The sequence below is a fragment of the Ahaetulla prasina genome, chromosome 2 (assembly GCF_028640845.1).
Source record: "Ahaetulla prasina isolate Xishuangbanna chromosome 2, ASM2864084v1, whole genome shotgun sequence".
In the NCBI taxonomy this organism is placed as follows: Eukaryota; Metazoa; Chordata; class Lepidosauria; order Squamata; family Colubridae; genus Ahaetulla; species Ahaetulla prasina.
The window spans coordinates 73,810,306-73,833,176 of NC_080540.1; the positions used below are offsets into that span (position 1 = coordinate 73,810,306).

General features: G+C 38.2%; 1 protein-coding gene across 7 annotated transcripts in view; it reads left to right on the forward strand.

The window, feature by feature from the left end:
- The window catches only part of GLYCTK (glycerate kinase), a 28,401-nt gene extending 6,880 nt beyond the window's left edge, over positions 1-21,521 (forward strand). For 3 of the 7 annotated variants that reach the window (XM_058166441.1, XM_058166439.1, XM_058166437.1), the window contains 4 exons: positions 8,377-8,790; positions 9,159-9,310; positions 17,733-17,908; positions 19,849-21,521. In XM_058166441.1, the coding sequence (XP_058022424.1) occupies positions 8,377-8,790; positions 9,159-9,310; positions 17,733-17,908; positions 19,849-20,754 (1,648 nt within the window). In that variant the 3' untranslated portion in view covers positions 20,755-21,521. Of the gene's footprint in view, positions 1-5,288; positions 8,264-8,376; positions 8,791-9,158; positions 9,311-17,732; positions 17,909-19,848 lie in introns of those variants that run through there. The other 4 variants (XM_058166443.1, XM_058166438.1, XM_058166440.1 and 1 more) reach the window with 3 other exon arrangements.
- The last annotated feature ends 1,350 nt before the right edge of the window (positions 21,522-22,871 follow it).

The window sequence follows — 22,871 nt, forward strand, 5'->3', positions numbered from 1 at the left end:
TCATTTTTTCCTAAATTAAAATACTTCAAATTATATTACCTACCGGTATCTTCTAAAGGAGAGGCTTGAGATTACTCCTAGTTTTCACTACACCAGGCTCTGCCTTTCCAGTTTGTAAGAAATAGTAAGAAATTAATTGTTGTGCACTGAGATGAGTTCAAATACAATTTTTTTCACTTGTTGGTAAATTATCTGATCAGTCCATCTGATCTCATGTGTCATTTGTCTTCTCTTGGGGGACCTAATTTGTAGTTTGGGACTGTTTCTAGATTAGTCCCAACCTGGCATGGTTCCATAAATGAATTGTTCTCTTTCCAAGTAATATCACAAAAACGTTTATCTTCCACTCACAAGTGCAGTTGCTACAGCTGTAAGAACTATGGGTGTAGCTTTCACAGCAATTAAGCAAAACTGAATTGCTGGAAAGCGGAACATAATTTCAGTAGCCTTTTTTGACTGTGACCCCCTCAACAATGCCATTCAGTGGCAATCTAAGTTTTCTTTTAGACGTGGCTAATAATGGTAGTGCTTGACTTAACGATCACAATTGAGCCCAAAATTTATATTGCTAAGCGAGACAGTTATTAAGTGACTTTTCCCCAATTTATGACTTTTCTTGTCACAATTGCTAAGTGGATCACTACAGTTAAGTTAGCAACATGGTTGTAAAGTGAATCTGGCTTCCTCATTGACTTTGCTTTTCAGAAGGTTGCAAAAGCTGATCACATGATCCCGGGACACTGCAACCATCATCAATATGAGCATTTCAAATTTTGATCACATGATCATGAGGACGCTGCAGCGATCCTAAGTATGAAAAACAGTCATAAGTCACCTTTTTCAGTACTTTTGTAACTTTGAGCGGTCACCAAATGAACTGTTGTAAGTCAAGGACTACCTGCAATTTGTGATAATTTAACCTTTGCAGATTTTTTTTTACTATTTGAAAGGCTTCTAAGCTAGAATAAATCCCAATGTTGTATTTTCACCCATTGCTCTCTTCTTTCCATTGTTTTGCCTGCCTTCATTTATCTGCCACAACTCTCCATAATAGGGATGCTGATAATGAAATTTTGGAGTTGAAGTCCTCGCTACTAGAAGTAGATCAGACTTGGAAAGACTGGTATATAACGAGGGAGAGAGCAAAAATGTTTGGTAACTGATGATAGCTGAACACCTGCAGTGTGGTTGAAGCTTTTTTTCCTTTCTTTCCTCTGTCTTTGTGCAGAGGTGTTTTTTTTTTATGTGCTTTTTTGGTGCCTATAGCAGACAGCAGCACTTTGTCAGTCTTGCTTGATCTCAGAAAAGAAAATATTTGGCCTGAATTACTGCTTCGATGGCAGACCTCCAGAGAATACTAGGGCTGTAGGCTAGTAGACTAAGAAGTAAAAAATGAAATCCCAGGCAAGTGGCAAATCACTTCTGTATTGCTGCCACAGATTTGTTCATGTAGCCAGAAAGAGTTGAGCATGACTTAAATCATTCTTTTTCTAAGGTTTATATTACAATTATATTTTACAAAATAATAGGAAGCTGCCATGAATTTTCAGGGAGTGGGAGGACATTTTGGGAAACATAGTAATGTTGGCATAAATTTATGTGTTTGGTTAATTTCTACACTGTCCATCTCCCCTACAAGCTGATTTTAAATTCTAAATTGATAGAAGAGATGTTTAATTTTTTTTCCTGCTCCATTCTGGTTCTTTGTGTTGCTTCCCTCCCTCTAAGCTCTTTTCTCTTACCCTGTCTGTATTAAAAAGCTCCAAAATGAATGGGAAAATTACTTCAAAATATAATCAAATAAGGCGCAGCTAGGAAAATATTGCCTCTCTTCACCACTTTAAATGATAGGTTGGGAAGGTTACAGGCAGGTGAACAAACCCCAGGAAAGGTCTCCGTGCTTCCATTTCTGAACTTAAACTCATTTTTCTCTTATGTGTCATTTGAAAAAAATCTCCTTTTTATTTCCTGTTGGGTAAGTATTCCATACCTTATTCTGACAGCTGGAACATTGTAAGGATTTTTTTAGTGTAGTGGTAAATTAACAGAATAACAGTTCATGGAGAGAAATTTTGCTTAATATATTACTGATGTAAACTTCAATGGCTGGTATCAATGAACGTCTGAACTGATGAATTGCTGTAGTCCAGATTTCTTTTGTCTGACCTTTTGCCAGCATCTGGTGTTTTCAGGCTGGCATCTTCAGAGAGAATGAGCTGCTTTATGGTGTACCTTTCGGCAACTCACAAGCAACTGAACTAGGATGACTGGGCTCTTGTGGATTTTTTTTCAACCTGGCAAACTTGATCTCTGATTGGTCCTTTTCTCTTTTTTTTCCTCCACTGCCTGATGAGTTGAGTATCAGGAACTGCCTGTAATGAGCTTGCGTGCCAGAAGGTGATGATTTCCAACAGGACAAACTACGATGGGTCTTGGTTGTTTTCTCGCAGGTGTTTCATTACCCAAACTAGATAACATCAGGACAAATTATATCCTGTTGCTTGTTCTCCCATCAAGTGCCTCCCTCTAAACTGGGGAGAAATGATGGATTTGTAGGAACAGGAGCTTTGAGATTGGCTGTCCTGACCTATACAATCCCCTCTGGGGGATTTTTTGCACATAGTTGGGGCTCAGGGTCAGATCCAGGATTTGCAGCAGGATGGGTGGGTGTCACTTAGATCAAGATGACTGTTTACCTGTGCAGCAGAATGTGATGGGAAGAGCAAGGAACAAGTGCAGCTTCAGTGCCTGGATTGAGGGGCATACAAGGCCACAGTGTATGTTGTTGTGAAAAGATATTAGGAAGCAACTGATTAGGGATTTGCATAACATTAGGTGCTCTTAGTTTTTGTTTTCTAATTACAATGTATTATTTACTCCAAGCAAATGGGGTCACATGACTATCCAAAGGGATATAAATGTCTAGAATAGAATAGAATAACAGAGTTGGAAGGGACATTGGTGGTCTTATAGTCCAACCCCCTGCTTAAGCAGGAAACCCTGTACCACCAAATGGTTATCCAATCTCTTCTTAAAAATCTCCAGTGTTGGAGCATTTACAACTTCTGGAGGCAAATTGTTCCACTGATTAATTGTTCTATGAGGAAATTTCTCCTTAGTTCTAGGTTGCTTCTTAAAAATATAATATTTCCTAGGTTGCTAGAGTGTGTTGTCAAAAGATTTACTTCTTATTGTTATTTGGTTATGTCCCACAACTGCCTGATTTCAGATAGTTATTCTCTCTCCTCTCCCCCACCCCAACTCCCGGCTTAATCACCTTTCTTTGTAGAGGTTGGTGTTAAATGATGTCATTATTCAGTGATTTTGGAGATCACCTTGATTAATTCAATTTTTTAAATTTATTCTTGTAATGTTATATTTATTTTAAGTATACTATATGTTATAATTTATTCTCAGATTCAGTTATTTTAGAATGCTTTTGGTATGCCACTGTGGAATTAATAAGAAATTAAAAGTTACTTCCGTTTTTATATATGGAAACTAAACAAGAGTCACAAGGAACCATCAGAGGAACATGTTGGAATGATTTATTCAAATTAATATGCAGATTAGGACCAGTTTGCATTAATGACAGCTTATGAAGTTTTCATTTAAAAGAGATTAATCTAAGTCCCAGAGCAATGCTGTCATAGAAGATGCAATTCTCAGCTGATCTGCCAAGATTAATGATGGCTTCTAGATCACTTTCTGAACAGCTGCTATGATCAAGTGAAAAAAGAACAACAAGAAGAAATTTCATTTCGATCCAGCTAGCCATAACTCTTGCCTCAAAGTCCTAATTTCAGTGCAGAGAATAAATTATTCCCCTTTTGGTCTGTTCTGTTGCTCAGACGTGAAAGGCGGCAGGGAAGCCCTTGTGGCTCTGAGGTCTTAGTGCCACTCTTGATACGCTTGTGACCTTGCTTGTCAGTGGAATGAAAACAGGCTCTTGGCCAAAATGGGGCAGATTAAAGTAGACCAAACAACTCAAGAACATAGAGAAAACTTTTAAGTGCAGTGGAGGATTTATTTTCTTCAGCTGCATATATAGACGGATGGCATTTGATTATTGTCCTATTGCTAGCACTTGATCCAGTAATAGCAGAAAAGAGTAAAAAAGGAGATTTATTACCCCATGTTAGCCACATTTATGAGAAGACATGTAGAAATTAAATAATTTTAGGATTTTATTTTATTTTTCACTCTTAATACAGATAGTCCTCGACTTACAACAGTTCATTTAGTGATCATTCAAAGTTACAACGGCACTGAAAAAAGTGACTTGTGACCATTTTTCACACTTACAACCTTTGTAGCAGTCCCATGGTCCTCTGAACAAGATTTAGATGCTTGGCAACTGACTCATACTTATGACCACTGCTGTCTTCTAAGGTCAGGTGATTACCTTTTGTGACATTCTGGCAAGCAAAGTCAATGGGGAAGTCAAATTCACTTCACAACTGGGTTACTAACTTACCAGCTGCAATGAATCATTTAACAACTGCGGTGCTTAGTTCATGAGTTGAACGGCTGGGTTCGAGGGATTTCAATCAAATTCACTGCTTTATGCAGCCTATATGGACATAAGGTTGCTGAGAATCATTTCTTAATCACTTTCAGAAATTGCTTCTTAATTACTTTTTAGCTGTTACCAACCTTTGCAACAGAATGATATGGAAAAAGATGCTGCACTGGATATACAAATGAAACCAGCTGGGGTCTTAATAATTAAAAGGGATATTCAAATAACAAATCAAAAGAGGATAACTGGATAACTTTCCTATATTGGATTTACAAAACAAATTTCTTACAAGTTTGAAAGATTTTGTAAGGAGGGACAACAACAAAAAGAAAAAGAAATAAAGTTTTAGTATTTGAAGGGATTAAAGATCGTTAAAAAAAGGAAGGAATATAAACTTGGTTTCTTTGATCAAGGTTAATTAAAATAGATCGTTATCTCTGGTAACTTGCTGACCAGAGTTGAATGCCAAGGTTTTGTTTATAGATAAGAGATGAGATATGGGAAAAAGAGATCATTTATTGTATTTTAGGAGAAGTTATGAACATTTTTAATATTTGTGATGAAGGAAAAAGTCATTGCATATATATATATATATATATATATATATATATATATATATATATATATATATGTATATGTATATATTTGTTTTCATATATATATATATATATATATGTATATATATATATATATATATATATATATATTCATTTTCTTTATTATATTGTTCCTCTTTTCTTTTTTCTATTTTCTGTATTTTCTATTTTTTTCTTTTTTTAGTTTACATTAGTTTTTATCTTTAACTGTAATTGTTATGCAGGGAATCAGGTGTGGCTTGGTACGAACAAAAAGGTAGAATCCAAATTCTCTTTCTGTCATATATTTTTTCAGGCCTGGACAACAGTGGGTCCCCCCTTAAGGCTGGATGAATCTCAAATACAAGTTTATATAGATTTCTTGGTTACATAAGCAGGAAACAGCACATAGTAGATAAGGCAAGAAGTTCACACTTCCTGACGCGCACATCCTCAAGCTCTGTGGTTTCTTTCACAAGGTTTTCATGAGCCTGGAAGCCTGCTGAGGCCTGTCTTTTATTTCTGTCATTTCAGCATAAGAATCTACATCATCAGATCAATTCTCAAAGCAGTTATCAGAATTCATAATGTTTAATAAAATTGTTATATAAAACAAATCTAATCCTGAGATCAGAAATCTATAAAATTTCAGTTGAAGGGGTCTCCTTTGGCAATAAAAAAATTAATCACAGCACATTGCTTAATGTGAGAATAGAATAATCAATAGAATAACAGAGTTGGAAGGGACTTTGGAAGTCATCTGACACCTCTCCTCCTCATGTGACACCTCTCCTGCGCAGACTGCACTGGCTACCTGTGGCCTTTCGGGTGCGCTTCAAGGTTCTGGTAACTATCTTCAAAGCGCTCCATGGCATAGGGCCAGGTTATCTACGGGACCGTCTGCTGCCACCGATTGCCTCCCACCGACCCGTGTGCTCTCACAGGGAGGGACTCCTTAGGGTGCCGTCAGCCAGGCAGTGCCGACTGGCGACACCCAGGGGAAGGGCCTTCTCTGTGGGGGCTCCCACCCTCTGGAACGAACTTCCCCCAGGACTCCGTCAACTTCCTGACCTTCGAACCTTTCGCCGCGAGCTTAAGACACATCTATTTATCTGCGCAGGACTGGACTAGAATTTTAAATTTTAATTTGGTTTTAACGGGGTTTTATTATTTTTATTGTAATTTTTAATATTCGGCCTTGTTCAATAAGTTTTTTAATTGGTGTTTTATCTTGTATTTATATTCGTGTTTTTTATCAGGCTGTAAACCGCCCTGAGTCCCTCGGGAGATAGGGCGGTATAAAAATGTGATTAAATAAATAAATAAATAAATAAATCTAGTCTAATCCCCTGCTCAAATAGGAAGGTCTGTTTTAGACAAATGGATGTCCCAATTTCTTCTTGAAAGCCTCCAGTGATTAGGCATTCACAACTTCTGAAGGCAAGTCATTTGACTGGTTGAATGTTCTCACTGTTAGGAAATTTCTCCTTGGTTCTAGCTTGCTTCTTTCCTTGATTAGTTTCCATCCATTGGTTCTTGTCTTGCCTTCTGGTGCTTTGGAAAATAGTTTGCCCCCCTCATCTTTGTGGCAGCTCCTCAAATACTGGAACACTATTACCATATATGCCCTAGCCCTTCTTTTCACTAGACTAGACATACCCAGTTCCTGCCATCATTCTTCATATGTTTTCCCTTCCAGTCCCCTAATCATCTTGGTTGCTCTTCTCTGCACCTTTTCAGTGCCTCAGTGAGCATTGATGAGTGCTCATTGCAAGCTTACATTTCACAATTAATAGAAACAATATTTTCTCAAAGCAACTTGCTATCAATTGAAGTGAAAGAACAGATGCTAATGAACATGTCAATTCTACCCTCTGTTGGCATCTTTGAACATAAATTGCTATATAATATAGAAATATGAGTGTGTGTGTGTGTGTGCATGCACACACACACACATGCACATATATGTGGTTGGAAGATGCAAAAAGATACAGTTTTGCAAAGACTCTTGGGAGTCATATCAGGCCCCCTGGGAAGCCAGTGAGATGGATCCAAATATCACAGAATTCAGGATGTCTTAAAACTCAAAACACATTTGAAGGACAGTTTAGAAATTTGGATTCCATATACTCAAAGACTTGAATGCAAAGTGACATCTCCAAGTTCTAAGATGCCAACAGATGGCAAAACTGATGAGCTGGAGGCAGAATTCTCCCAGGGACCAGGTGGGATCAGTGTGTTGGGGCCTTCTTAAAAAACACTACTACTGAGTCAGCGATCAGATGAGTCATGAGGCTAAATTTCTTTCTTGATTATTAGGTTGATTCTTAAGAGTTGGAGATTTTTCTTTCATGTTTAGTATGTAAGGAGAAATTAGTACGTTCATTGTTTCATTACCATCAATATCTCTCACTCTTGGCTTAAGACCATTCTCACTATCTGATGCTCTTATTGACACTATTGCATGACTCCATAGAAAATCCTTATGGGTGAGGTAATCTCATAGATGGAGAAAAAAGATTCATTCTCTTATTTATTTATATTCCCCCTTTATTATTTTTTATAAATAACTCAAACACAATGCACCCCAGTGAGATGGGTTAGGCAGAGAGAAAGTGACAGCCCAAAATCACCCAGCTGGCTTTCATGTGCAAGACAGGATTAGAACTCACAGACTTCTGGTTTGTAGCCTTAAACAATAGATCCCTCTCCCTCTCTCTTTGTCTCTCTCTCTCTCTCTCTGTGTGTCTTTCTCTCTCATCCTCCTGCTCCTCCTGCTCCTCCTCCTCCCTCCCTCTCTCCTCCTGCCCCTTTCTCCCCCAACCCAGCATGTTTTCCTGGGAACTTTTAAGTGATTATTTGGAGTGTCTTATTTTGGAACCCTAGCTTCACAAAATATCCATTTTTGAAGTTTTAGTGTTTTGTAATCAGTAATTTAGTTTGTATTCTACATTTTTGGGGGGAGGGAGGAAAAGGCAATATGTGGTATATGTTTCTTTTTCAATATTATGTTGCTTTACTAATCCTGGTTTTTTTCCATACCTTGCTAAGTAGATTGTTTTCAAAAAATTCTTGCTGGCAAATTATTAACCTTCCCATTTGATCTATTAAATTGGGTGTATAAAAAGACCTCTGGACCTTTCCAGGAGAACAAACGCACAGGAGGGTGAGGAAAAAGAGAAAGCTCATGGCAAGCAAAGTTTCTATGAAACATATATTTTAGGAGTGAAAAGGAACTCGCCAGATATCCTTAATCTCTAACTTATCTGCTTTTTTTAGGATATTAATCATTGCTTATTCCAGGTGGATTTGGGGCATGGTTTCTGTTTTCAAAAGCTTGCCAATCGCTGGCAAAAACTGTTGGCGGCCCAATTTTAGTTTCACCAGTGAGATATCCTCTATCAAAATGACTCTCAAGGACCATGGGCTACATTTCTTCCGCAGTGCTGTGGATGCAGTCCTGCCGGGGCCGATACTGAAAAGGGCCTTGGTGCTACAACCAGGTGGATGCCCCAGACTTTTGCTTCATGGCCGGCCTTTTGAACTGAAGAGAAATCTATACGTGGTTGGCTTTGGAAAGGCTGTTCTGGGCATGGCAGCAGTGGCTGAGGACATCCTCGGAAGCCACCTCACTCAGGGAATAATCAGTGTTCCTCAAGGCATCCAAGAAACTCTGCGACATGCAGGAATGAGGTAAGGAAGACAGCCACATTTTATGGCGATGACATACAAAATCTGTCTTGGAAGCCAGCTTCAAGTAGCCTATCTTGGCTTGGTGTATCTTAAATCTCAGTTGTGATCTGCTTTCCCAATTCAAGTACTAGGTACTTGGACAGATCTATGGAGATACTTCCTATTTTTACTTACCCTGAGGAAAACACAGAAGCCAACCTGATGTTTTGAGTTGCTCCTTAGAATTTTAGGTGATCAATATTCTTTTGTTTTCTTTTCATTATCACATTAATTATCCTGGTTGGCCATCTGTTTAAGAAATTTTAAATATGGGTTTCAGAAGTACAAAATTCAGCTAATAAATGACTCTTTTTGGAAAAAAAATGCAGGGAAATGTTACTGAAGCCACACAGCCGAATCCAAGTCCTGGAAGGCGCGAGAGACAACCTTCCTGATAAAGCAGCTGTGGAGGCAGCCAGGGCCATCTTGGAATTAGCCAAGAGTCTCACAGCAGATGACCTTCTCCTGGTACTAATTTCAGGTAATGCTTGACAGCCCAAAAGGACAGAGAAGCTTTTGCCACCTCCAGATGCTTTTTAAAATCTTTCCCATTGTTAAATTTTTGCACTTTCTGCAAACACGCTTGGCAACTAGGTTGAGTTGTCTGCTGTTAAAACGAAGAAAAGCAGATGGCATGGGGAGATGACTCAGGGTGGTTTTCATTATGACTTTGCCCTGGGTGATGCTGACTGGTCCTTGAAGCACCTTTATGCTTTCTTTTTGTCGGCTTGCTTTGGAAATAATGTTCTTGCTGGCCCTGGTAGTCTTCTCCATAAACTGCCCTTAGCTTTTGCTGCTGTTCTGCAAAGTGGGAATGTGGGGTCTTCTGCAATGGGAGGAAATGTAATACTAATAGTTTTGCATAAATGTTTTTATTTTTATTTTTGTAGCTTGCTAAAATAAATGTGGTTATTTCATATGAGTCAGTTCTCCATAGTTTCCGTGATTTACCAAGGTGGATTCTGGGTGTGCCTGATGTACATTTTTTCTCTTTCTCCATCTAATTCAGCTTTACTGAAAAATAAGAAGTAGGTATGCTTTGACTCTTATTTTGCAACTAATCTCTAAAATAGGTTCTTGTTGTTCTACTGAGCTTTCCAGTCTAATGAAACTGCTCTAGCTTTTCTTACTTAGAAATTTCAAAACTGCTAGGCTTTTCTTTGTCCAGCAGGTGGCAGTCCAGAATCAGAATATGCCATGTAATACTGAAAAATACAGTAAGCTGAGAAGGAGCATGAACATAGAATATAGAATAACTGAGTTGAAAGGGACCTTGGAGGCCTTCTAGTTCAGCCCCCTGCTTGAACAGGAGACCCTAAACCATTTCAGACTAATGGTTGTCCAGTCTCTTCTTGAAAACCTCCAGTGTTGGAACACACATAGCTTCTGAAGGCAAGCTGTTTCATTGATTAATTGTTCTCATTGTCAGGAAATTTCTCCTTAATACTAGGTTACAACTCTCTTTAATAATCTTTCATCTATTACTCCTTGTCCCACCCCAGGTGCTTTGGAGAATAGATTGATCCTATTATCCATGGAAACAGTCTAGTGTGCCAAAGAGTTGGCAAATTTATTTGGTCTGAAGGGGCTAGGAAGAACTGAATTTGCATTCCAAGTAGTCACGTTTTGGAGGTATACGTCATGGCATTCATTTCATCTTGATGTTCTTGATATCAGTTATGTTGATGCAATTATTGCACAGATTGTTCTTTCCACTATTTTCTTAATTGTCAGCTATTTCTTTTTGTTTGAGGTATAAGCAATAGTATGACCACATCAATATGCCTTAAAGGCAGTCTAGACAACCCAGATGTTTGCAGAATCTCTCTTTAAAAGAAAAAAAAAACTTTACTTGTAAATACATTTGAATTGTAAGCAACCCAGAGTTATTGACAGAGATAGGCAGCTGTAGAAATTAAATGAATGAATGAATACATAAATACATAAAACATCATTTAATAAATTTAAGAAACTCTGGAGCAGTTTACATAAGAATGTTATGGGGAGTTCTTAAACAGGAACTTAATTCCCTTTATTAACTTGAATCAGAATATTCATTGAATTATATGAAATAAAGCTACTGAGCCAGCTAGTAATTGCACAGTATGGTAGGATAAAATATACACGTAATCATTTTGAGCAACTGAAGCAATTTTAAAACGTTTAGTTTCAGTTGTGTAATGCTAAACCAAACATAACTAAAGCAAAATTAAGATTTTATTCATAATATAGCTCTTCTAAAGATTACTCGTGACCAAGTTGCCTTTATCTGTAACTTTGTTGCTTGTATCCTTACAATTTATATTAACATTGATTGTTTCCTGATTGCTTATTTGTACCCTATGACTATCATTAAGTGTTGAACCTTAGAATTCTTGATGAATGTATCTTGTACTTTATGTACGCTGAGAGCATATGCACCAAGACAAATTCCTTGTGTTTCCAATCACACTTGGCCAATAAAAATTCTATTCTATTCTATTCTATTCTATTCTATTCTATTCTATTCTATTCTATTCTATTCTATTCTATTCCATTCCATTCCATTCCATTCCATTCCATTCCATATAACAGATGCCACTAAATTTATGTAAGAAAGGAAGTTTCCAGTCTGAATGCATATTCCATTGGGTGGCATAAAATCAGTTCAGCTCTTTCCCTTCTCTCATTGGAGGTATAACAATGCCATTTCCCCTCCACCCTGCCCCCTTCAGTAAGGCTTGTGTTACCTGAAACTCTGCAATTGATCATCTGATTTCTCTTTTCAAGATTGAGGTGAAAATGTTAACAGAAATTTGTTGTTGTTGCTAAGTCTGCTTGGCTTTCCACAGCCCCGTGGACCACAGCTCACCAGGCTCCCCTGACCTCTTCTATCACCCAAAATTCACCCAAACCCATGCCCTTTTGCATCAGTGACAGTATCTACCCATCTCATCCTCTGCCGTTCCCCATCTCCTCTTGCCTTCTGTCTTTCCCAACATGGGGGTCTTTTCCAATGAATTAAAAGCAATCCTGGTCTACAAATGACAATCCCTCCTGCACATCTAGTTTTATAAAAGATCGTTTAACATCTGATAATATCAGATTACTAATTTAAATTCTGGATATGCATTCAGAAGAACTGAAATTGGCGTTGATGGTTTTGTTGAAGATGGAAAAAAGCCTTCGATGTGATGCAGTGGAAATTTTTGAAACAGATTCTGCCTAAATATGGTTTTTTAAATTTAGTTGTATTAATATATGATATTCTAGTTATTGGTGAATGAGTATTTCAGATGGAATTATGGTCTCCTTTTATCAATGTGTCTCATGAAACTTGTAAAGTTTACCTCCTTTTTTATTTAATTTTAAGGTTTACTAGAAAATGGAGAATATTTGGTATATAACTGGATGAAACTGGGTACAAATTGTTATTATATTATATACATTTTTGTTGATATGCAACAGTTTGATCTTCTATAAGGTTGTTTGGGTAAGTGGCATAAATTTGATTCATTTCCTATAGGAATGAATATTTAAATGGAAATTTGTAATCATTGAGGTTTCTTCTGTTTGAATGCTTTTAAAGATGTATTTAATAAGTAATAATTTCTGTATTTTAATATGTTATATAACAATGTATTGCCTATTACAGTGATGGCGAAGCTTTTCAGCACTGAGTGCCTAAACAACAATGTGTGTGAGTGCTGGAAACCCCAAGACCAGCTGGGTGGTGCACATGTGTGCCAGCCAGCTGGTCTTCGTGCGCACTGGAGCGCTGGAAACCCAAAGACCAGTTGGCTGGCGGCATGCACGCACAGGAAACCAGAAGAGTAGCTGGCAACGGCGCACGTGCCCACAGAGAGGGCTCTGTGTGCCACCTCTGGCACATGTGCCATAGATTTGCCATAACGGGCCTATTATATAATTTAACAATTACTTATTTATTATTTAATAGTTGTTAACATTTAGGAATATTAGAAAACAGAAAATTTTCTTCATTTGCTGTTGTAAAGATCAGATGCAAGTAATTTAAAAAACACGAAAGAATAAAAATTGAAGAATGTAAGGGGATCAAGACCCCTGACACAGGGCTCGATTTCAGGATAGCTCCATTGTATTTCCAAGCTACAGAGTAAATTTGGAAAATATTGGAATGGAAAGCTAATTTAGACCTTATTCCCATAGTAAACATAAACTCTGTTAATCCCAGTTTGAAAATTGTTTGAAATCAGGCTGTTGCGGATCAAATGTTTAAAGCATTTAAATTATTGCAGGAAGAATTTGGATTGTCTAACATTACAAAATGCATTGTAAAATGCATTGTCCAAATGCAATGTCAGTTTCTCGAGGTTTTCAAAACATTTCCCAAAAGTCACTGGTTTGGGGACGGTTCTAATTCTAGAGTCCTTCGGGAGAAGGGCGGTATAGAAATCAAATTAATAAATAATAAATAAATAAATACTTCTTTTCCTAAATAAACAATTAAAAAGTTCCACTAAGGTAGGCATTAGTTATTTGCAAGAAGAATTGAATAAAGCATTGAAGCGTCTTATTAAAAATGAATGGTTAAGAGTTTTAAAGAATAGTAAATATGTTTCTTATGATTTTAATATGACATTAATTCAATAAAAGATTTTTTTAACATGTGCTAAGAAGAAACAGTTACTTGTATGATATGGACTTGATCCATATTACCCATTTAATGGTTTTATACTCATAAACATATTGCTTTGGTGCTACAAACTTTAATACAATTTAAAGATGTGAATGTACTTTTGAATTATGGACCACTACCACCATCCCACAAACTGGAACTAATCTCTGTATCAAGATTATTCTTCAATGGTGGAACGATGGTGTGGTCCCAGATTTATAATTTGGAGATTACCGATATGTATTTTCTTTCTGTTTATGAACTGGATCTCTCTTGATCCAGATAATGGAAAGATTGGCCAATATTAGTCTATGTGGTCAAGATGCAGAGATGAATTTAAATATTTGTTTGATATGTTCCGTGATTTTTTTTTCCTTTTTCTCTCTCTATGTTTTGTTATTTCACCCATTTTGTCTCTTTTTTGCATTAAAACAATGAGAATGTTAAAACATGCATAGATTATTGGGCATCTCAAGCTACAGTTTGTATCACTGTAGGACACAAAAGTCTAGGATCCTGGCGTCATTTCTGGAAGCATTGCTATTTACCGGTTGTAAGATAACTGTCATGCAAAACTGATTCATGGTATGGACATGGTTGGATCAGGGATGAAGCTGAGACAAAAGAAGTCTGGAGCAGGGGTCAGTTTGCTTGTGTTTCACTCACAATGCCTTTCCGCTTAAATTGGCACAATTCTGCAAGCTTGGGTAGCATGTTCTTTATTCAGGGGCAATATCGGCTATGTGGGAACTTTCAGGCAGATCTTTTAAAAATACATTCAGGCTTATTCCTCACTCATCCTCCACCACTGGCCACAATCAACCTTTTTTAGGTTTTGCATTTTAGATGTGTAAAATTTACATTTTTTAAAATGTAAAAACATAGGCTGCATGAAGAAGGAATTCCAGATTAGGGAATTAGGGAGGGAATTAGGGAATTAGGGAGGCAGAAATTAATCAGCATGGTTACTGATTTTATATTTATATGTATATGCACATTGTGTTCCTGCCCTTTAATGCATATGCATCACTCGGGGCAACTTAAAACACTTGAAATAAGTGCAAGATTTAAATTTTGGCAGCATTCGAAAAATGTACAAAGACATCTAAGAGGAATAACCATGTCTTCTAAAACTGAACTGGATATTGAATGCCTTCCTAAAATAGAAAGACGTTGCCTATTTGCAAAACATTATCCAATTGTGCGACAGTCTAGACTCCTAAGAAGAGGGTTCCAGAGTTTGAGGGCTACCATTAAGAAGGCAATCCCTGAGGTATCTTGGACCCTAAGCCTGTAATGCTTTCAAAATTACTCTCAGCACTTTGAATTGTGCCCCAAAATAAAGAGATAATTGTTGGCAATTGTTATAGGACTGGGGTATAGCAATGCCTTCAGCCATCTAATCGTTTACCTCACCTATTGCTGTTACTAGAACCCAATTTAGAACCCATACCATCCCTAGCAATAGATAAAAAAAAAAAATGAAGTTACATGCCACTGAGAGGTCCAGCAAAATGACAGGGACATAGTCCACTTGTCGTGATTTCACTGTGGATTATTTACCAAGGCAACCAAAGTTTTTTCCAGCCTCATTCCCAGTTCTCAAGCTAAAACGAGTCTAAGCAACCTGTTTCATCCAGGAACTCCTGAATCTGAGGTGCCATACTATGGTTAACCACCTTGTTCAAGAATAGCAAATTGGAAATTATCTAACAGGATGGGGAACTAGAAAGGACTTTTTTTATTAGAGGTTTCATACTAGTGCCCCAACCCGCCAAGGCTGGATGTTCAATGATGGATTGGCCATCTAGTTGATTGGATCTTTCTTGGTTGCCTTAGATAGAGAAGATAAGGGTCAAGAGTACGTGTAGTTTGTCTTAATCTACTAAAGAAGTTGTTAACAACCCTGCTGTATGACTAGAACCTCGTCTGTAACATCAAAACACAAGCAGACTTAGCAGGATCTGATTCTGACATGAATGAGAGTAATTGGTCTTGAATGGTCTTGTATGTATGTATGTATGTGGAGAAGACAGACTCCCCATCCCCTACAATTTGAATAAAGATCTGCTGGCAATGAGATAGAAGATAGATGAACTTAATGAGATAGATATAGACTCTACCATCCCAGGAAAAGTGATCAGTATGACACTGCTGTTTGAGGGAAAGTCTACTCATACAGTACTTTTGTAGGCAATTCTTTAAAAAGAGGTCCTTATCAAACCACTGCCTGTTGTCCTTAGTTTTTTGTAAGCCACTCATCTCATGTGAGAAGAATTCCCTTTCTGGTTAATGTTGTCATGAATAAGTTTCTAACAGATGGTTGAAAATCCTTATATAATGGTTTTTCAGAGGTGTATTTTGCAAGATATTGTGTCTCAAACTTCAGCTTATTTTGTATTTCATGGCAACTTTTGAACTATCATTGACATAGAGTTGTCCTTGAGGCCTTTCACTACTTTCTTGATCTTTTCTTTCCATGGACTTTCTATTAGTTGTGATGCTCAGGTGGTCTGTCTGGTGCTTGAGATATTTCTCTTTAATGGATTGTCTCCCTCTAATCCATCTATCCCTGACACCCGGCTGAAGTGTTCAGTTGCAGTCCATTTCCCTTCTCTATTTTGCTTAAACTGGCCCTGTATTTAGAGCGCTTTTTATGCAGAAATAACAAGCACTAAAATGTGTTCTCGTCTGTACATGTGATTCCACCCTGTTAGTCTATGGCATTCTTTACATAAGTAAACCTGAATGGATTTCAGGATGAAACTTTCAATTCACTGGATTATTGGGAGTCTAATTCTGAGAGCTGTGTGTTCTGAAAATAATTCTTAAGAAGTGTGTTGGATTTTGTGTGAGTTCAATCCTTCTCAGCTATTTGTTCACCCTTCTTTATATGAAAAAAAAAATGCCACTGTTTGAAGAGACATGTTAACTTAAATCTGTGGATTCCTTAAACCATAATCATCTTTTTTTCAGGCTTACACAAAAAAGTGGGGAGCTTTAAAGACTAGCAGAGATAGGTTCCAATCATGTGAGTTCAAAAGCATTTCTGAATCTTGTAGATTGGGCAGGGGAGGAGTGTTTAGAAAGTGAATGATCCCTATTATATCTCATTGTCATGCTCAGCCCAAGAATGAGATAAAACAATACGGCCAACGTTCAGTTACTTAGTTGCTCAGATCGTATAGAGAGAATCTTGCCAGACTAAACCTATACTACTCTCACCCTAACTAGATTCTAGGGAGTGGCTATCCTAACTTTCTTCCTGATCCAACTAGGGTTGTGGTGCCTCTTGTCTCACTCCCCTCCTTGGACTATTCGCTCTTCTTTCTGAGAAACTGCCCCTTCACTGCAATCCATCTCCCTCTTCATAAACACAATCCATCCAGTGGTGGGTTTCAAAAACTTTTACTACCAGTTCTGTGGGTGTGGCTTGGTGGGAGTGGCAGGGGACGTATACTGTAAAATCTCCATTCCAATCCCACTCCAGGGGAAGTATACTGTAAAATCTCCATTCCCTCCCCACTCCAGGGGAAGGATACTGCAAAATCCCCATTTCCTCCCGATCAGCTGGGACTTGGGAGGCAGAGAATAGAAGGGGGTGGGGCCAGTTCTCTGAACTACCGAAAATTTCTGCTACCAGTTCTCCAGAACTGGTCAGAACCTGCTGAAACCCACCTCTGAATCCATCACACACAATGATATGTGGCTAAATTTCCTGTGCCTATATTGCTGCCACACCACCTCATCATTTCCAATTTTCTGTCTTGTACTTGCAAAGATGAATTTCATAACACATTAACACAGACTACCTGTAGTTTTCTTGGCAAGGTATTTCAGAACAGGTTTGCCCTTTACGTCTTCCTGGGGCTGAGAGTGATCGGCCCAAGGTCACCTGGATGTCTTCATGCCTAAGGCAGGATTAGAACTGACGGTCTCTGGTTTCTAGTCTGATGCCTTAACCACTGCATCAAATTGGCTCTCTATCTTTAATATACATGGGAGGAAAGCTACCATGCCCTTTTAGAAGGAGTTTATATGTGAATCGCTGTTTTAATCACTTGATAGGAAAGTATCTGCAGTTGTCATTCTGTAAAATAATCATCTGAAAAGCAGGAGGAGAAAAATTGCAAAGGATGGAAAGAGGCAAAGAGGAAAATACTGCCTGGATAGGGCTCTTTTTGGCGGGTCTGTTGTCTTCTGATAGAGGCTAACCTTGGCAAGAAAGGAGCCTTGTTGCCTAAAAGCATACTTTTCTGCCTTTTAGGAGGTGGATCTGCTCTTTTACCTGCACCTATTCCTCCTGTCACCCTCGAAGACAAGGCCACCGTCACCAGATTACTTACTTCAAAGGGAGCCACCATTCAAGAGCTGAATACCATTCGAAAGGCTCTCTCTTTGTCAAAAGGTGGGGGGCTGGCCCGGGTGGCTTATCCTGCTCAAGTAAGTGTATTAAAAGCTGTCTTGGCCCAAAAACTTGGTTTTAAAAGAAATGCCAGTTGTAGTTCTCTAGACCATGGTTGAGAGAAGGATAAATTTTGATGCTGAAGGTCAGGATAATTTTAGTCCTCACCAATATCAGGGACATTATATCATTCAGCTCTGATGCTTAAACATTTGGAGCAATCAGACACATCTAAGGAATGTAGGGAAATGGTTGTGATTGTTTCTTAACATATTTTTAGTATTCTTGAAGAAATCTTTTAGCTCTAGGGAATGTGCATACAGAATAATGCAATAAATACAAATTAATACCCCCCAGAGTGAATTATGCAACAATAGTGATTTGTTTGTGAAATCATTGCAACATGGGCTAATTTGGTACAAATCTGGAAGACCTCAGTTTTAATGCACCAACTTTCATCTAAAGCCCATCCAGAAGTCCTTCCTCTTTACCTGATCATAAGGGCTCGGGGTTTTTCCCCCCAAAAATTAAATGTGATAAATTCTATTCTTTGAGGTGAATAGAATATTTAAGCAGGGGCCCTAAAGTTCTGTTCTAAAAATGCCAAAGCATTCCATCAAAAATTCTGATTGTTAAGCTGTAATGAATAATATAAATTAAATAAAAAATGATGACTTGTTTAATTTTTCTTTTACGCAATTTGTAAATAATCTGGGTTCAGGGATTTAACTTTTAAAAAACTTCTCTGTTTTGCAGCAAACAGAACATTTAACAAATAAGAACTTGTACAGGTAGCCTTTGACTTAAAACCAATTGTTTAACAAATGTTTGAAGTTACAGTGGTGCTGAAAAAAAAAAAGCCTGATCCTCACACTTATGCCCAGTGCTCTCACTTACAACTGTTACAACACCACTATGGTCATGTGATTGCGATCAAAAATAATCATAAAATTGAATTCAACAACTGCAACAATGTATGACAGAAATTCTGGTCCCAATTGTGATCATAAGTCAAGGATTACCTGTATAAACCATGAAATATGACCTATTTTTCATAAAAGCGAAAGACAATAAGTAATTTTGTCAGAGCAGTAGGGGAGAAATTGAAGAATGATTCATATTTTATAAGTCAAACACAGTCCTGTCTGTTAGTAATACATTGAGCCCATTTTTTTTCCAGCAGGAATCATACAGTGTATGAAGACATAGATTATCTATATCATTCATTCCCAGTTTTTCAGCAGGCAGGAAATATGAAGGTGGTTGCCTTTTCTGTCTTAGGACTCTGGCTCAGCTTCATCTCACATATGTAGGATTTTTCCAAATCCCTTTCAGTGTAGATTCAAATGTATACCTTATTTAGTGCATGATTCCAAGTAGTGCAATTAGTCAACTAAAGTCTCTTACAGCATTAATGTAATTATTTTATTTTAGCCTATCAATCTTGTGATAAAATTGGCTTAGTTTATAACTGAACTTCTAAAATACCTCCAATTGGAATCTGTAGTTTCCAGGCAGGGTTTTTGGTAGGTTTTTTTGTTGTTGTTGTTGGGGTGGGTGTTTTTTTGGGTGTGTGTGTGTGCTTTCAAGTTAGTTTTTGTCTGGTTAAACCCAAGAATAATGAAGAGCAATTCAGCCGGAGTTCAGTTCTTTATTTGCCTACACACATAGTTATTGTTAAACAGTGGAATTATTGGGATAATATTTCAAAGGATAGATGGAAAGATGAGATCTGGTCTTTGAAAAGTATCTGATAAAAATCCATTCTGTAACATCCAAAGTAGAGAAACGTCATTTTATAAGGAAAGGTGGAATGTCATTTTTTGTATGAGTCATACCTGAAAGCAACTTATTTCAAATATTATCAGCATATTAAAATTCATATATTTTTTTTCAAAAAATCAGAGTAGGTATAGTTTAAAATAAGATAAATTCCAATACAACCTGAACAATATTTACTATTGCTTATTTATTTCAGGTTTTGAGCCTCATCCTCTCTGATGTCATTGGAGATCCACTGGACATTATAGCAAGTGGCCCGACTGTTGTCGTTTCTCACAACACGCAGGATTGCTTTCAGATACTGGCCAAATACGATGTATTGAATACCTTGCCAAAGTCTGTGTTGACAGTCCTCTCTAGCTCTGCCACAAAGCACAGCACCCAGCAAGACTATTACCACGTCTACAATGTTGTGATTGGCTCCAACAGGCTAGCTTTAGAGGGAGCCAAATGCCAAGCAGAACAGTTGGGTTACCTGACTATACTTTTGAGTGATGCCGTGGGTGGGGAGGTCAGCACTGTTGCCCATTTCTATAGCCTATTGATTCAGTTTGTGTGCTTGAGCATTATAAATGATGCTGGAAATAGACCTTTAAGAGACTCCGTGAAAGAATCACTCACAAGCATTTCAGGACAGCTGGAGATTCCAGTTTTGAGCCTGATAGACTCTCTAATAACAATGAAAGAAACCCATGTGGAGAACCCCATTTGTCTTCTGGCAGGTGGAGAAACCACCGTGCAGGTTCAAGGAAGTGGGAAGGGTGGAAGGAACCAGGAACTGGCTCTGCGAGTGGCCTTGGAACTGCACAGAGCTAAATCCACTATGGAGGGAAGCTGTCTTAATAAATATGAAGTCATGTTTTTGAGTGGTGGAACTGATGGACAAGATGGGCCAACAGAGGCTGCTGGGGCCTTCTGCAGCCAGGATCTGGTAGAGGAGGCCAAGCAGGAAGGCTTTGATGTGGGAAGCACGTTGAACAATAATGATTCATACACATTTTTCACCAAGTTCCAAAATGGACATCACCTTTTGATAACAGGCCTGACAGGCACAAACGTCATGGACATTCACGCTGTTTTAATCAGAAGGCGAAGAACTTAGTGATGTCACAGACATTGAGTTGTTTTGATTACAAAGGAATCTGTAGGCAACCCGAATGGCATATCTCTGTCCAGGCTGTTGATAACAAGGATGGTTACTGATAGACAAGGGGGTCACTTTAATTAGATCACGGAAACAGCTGCTTGAAACTATCACAATTAGTTGTTTTATAACAACTTTCTTAATTAGTATGAAGAATTCTTCTGGTCATTCTGAGTGGGCCAGGCCATAAAAGAGGAGCTAACAAAACTCCATTTAGTCTTGAGGATACTATCCAGAGGACACCTTAATTTTGTAAACTTCTGTTATCCAAGGTTGGCCCACAATATTTTGTAACTACCCTTCTCGGACGTTAAACAGGAGTTTGTCTCGTATGGGGCTTGCTTCCCCCATTCCCCCAGCTTTCATGCATGTGATGATGATATCTTTTTTTCAGCCATCTAGAAGTACATGGTGGATGTCTGTAGATAGGGGGGAAGGGTTGCTTTGTGTAGCTGTTCACCCATGCAAGCAGGAACCGAGATAGTACTTGCTCACTTGGGATTCTTCATGCACATGGGACAGTTTCCTGCCCCTCAGACTTCGTAGAGACAGAGACACAGCCGTAAGAGACATGACATTGGGAGGAATGGTTTCATATGGAAGCAATATCGTGCTAACCTTGTAACTCTTTTCCCCGCCGGATTTGCCGAAGCAGTTTCTGAAGCTAATACAGTGTTGCTGAACTTTTTGTGTATCACTGCAAAATAAAGCATTTTCTTCAAGAATTGTTTATTACACCCTGCCACGGGACATCTAACCTAAATTCATATACAAGACAATTTCCCCACCATAACTGAAAAGTAATAACAGAAAAAGCTTCAGATCAGTGATCTCAGGTTCGCATTAGCTCTATACTTCTGGTTTCCCAACATGAAAAATCAGCTTGTCATTGTATGTTAACTCATCCTAGTGGAAATGGAGAGCTCCAAGTTTCCTTTGTTCAGCTGGAGAGTCCACATCGAATGAGGTTGGAACTGAGAATCTAATTTCCATCAAATCCAGGCAGGATATGCATTTTTTAACACCTGCTCCATTTCAGTATTACTACCTGTTATTGGGAGAAGAGCTTGAAAAATGGGCTAGATGTGCTGAAACTAATGTAACTTTGACCTTGCTCACCTTTTGTAATGGCTTTTTCTTGCTGATTGATAATTTCATGGGGGAATGCATTGTGCAGAATGGAAGCTGCGAGCATTTTATGTATCAGTTTACCATTGACTGGAAAACAATGGAGCCTCAGGTTTGTGACCTTTCTAACTATATCGAGCCAGAAGTCACTGTCGCTTTGATTAACTCCTCTAATCCCAGAGAACAAAGGCAAGAAAGACCCACACAAGCGACTCTTGCCAAATTGCTGCATTGAACAATGCGGTCGACTATTGGAGCAACATCACCAAGTTCATCTGGTCACTTGGATAAGCTGAACAAAAGATCGGTTTTTGACCATACGTGTAACCTAATGATTTTCACAAAAATTACCCATTGTGATTCACCTAAGCTAACTGCCCCTGTTTCTGTTCAGCAAAATGGGCGATTAGAATACCGATCCATTTTTCAGTGAGGCTTGTGCTACTTAATGAGAATAGTAAATTGAGTATTCCATAAATTAACCACAACTTAGTTTTTGTTACTACAACATTCTACCCTATTTTGCAACAAACTAAAATGGTGGCCCCTCTGATACCCTTTTTTTTTAACACACACACAGAGAGAGTGCAATTTTATGGTCCTTGGGAACCATAGGCTTGATCATACCTGCCCCCACTTAAGTAAAAAGGAGGAAATTTATATTTGATTCCATTCTTCCACTGACACTACATTGGTGTCTTCCTTAATCAAAATCCCTAAATTTAGAAAATACTCAAAAGATTTGCTGGACCCTAATTCTCCCCAGGTTTCCATCAGATTTCCATCAATAACATTTAGGCAAGCCGAAGAGAGATTCCATCCAGCTGGATGCAGAACTGGTGTATTGCTGGTATATTAAGTGTTCGGAAATCTGCTGCCAGCAGATCTTTTTATTTCACTGAAATTGAGTGCACAATGTGAAATGCTTAGAAAAAAACTAAGCTTTT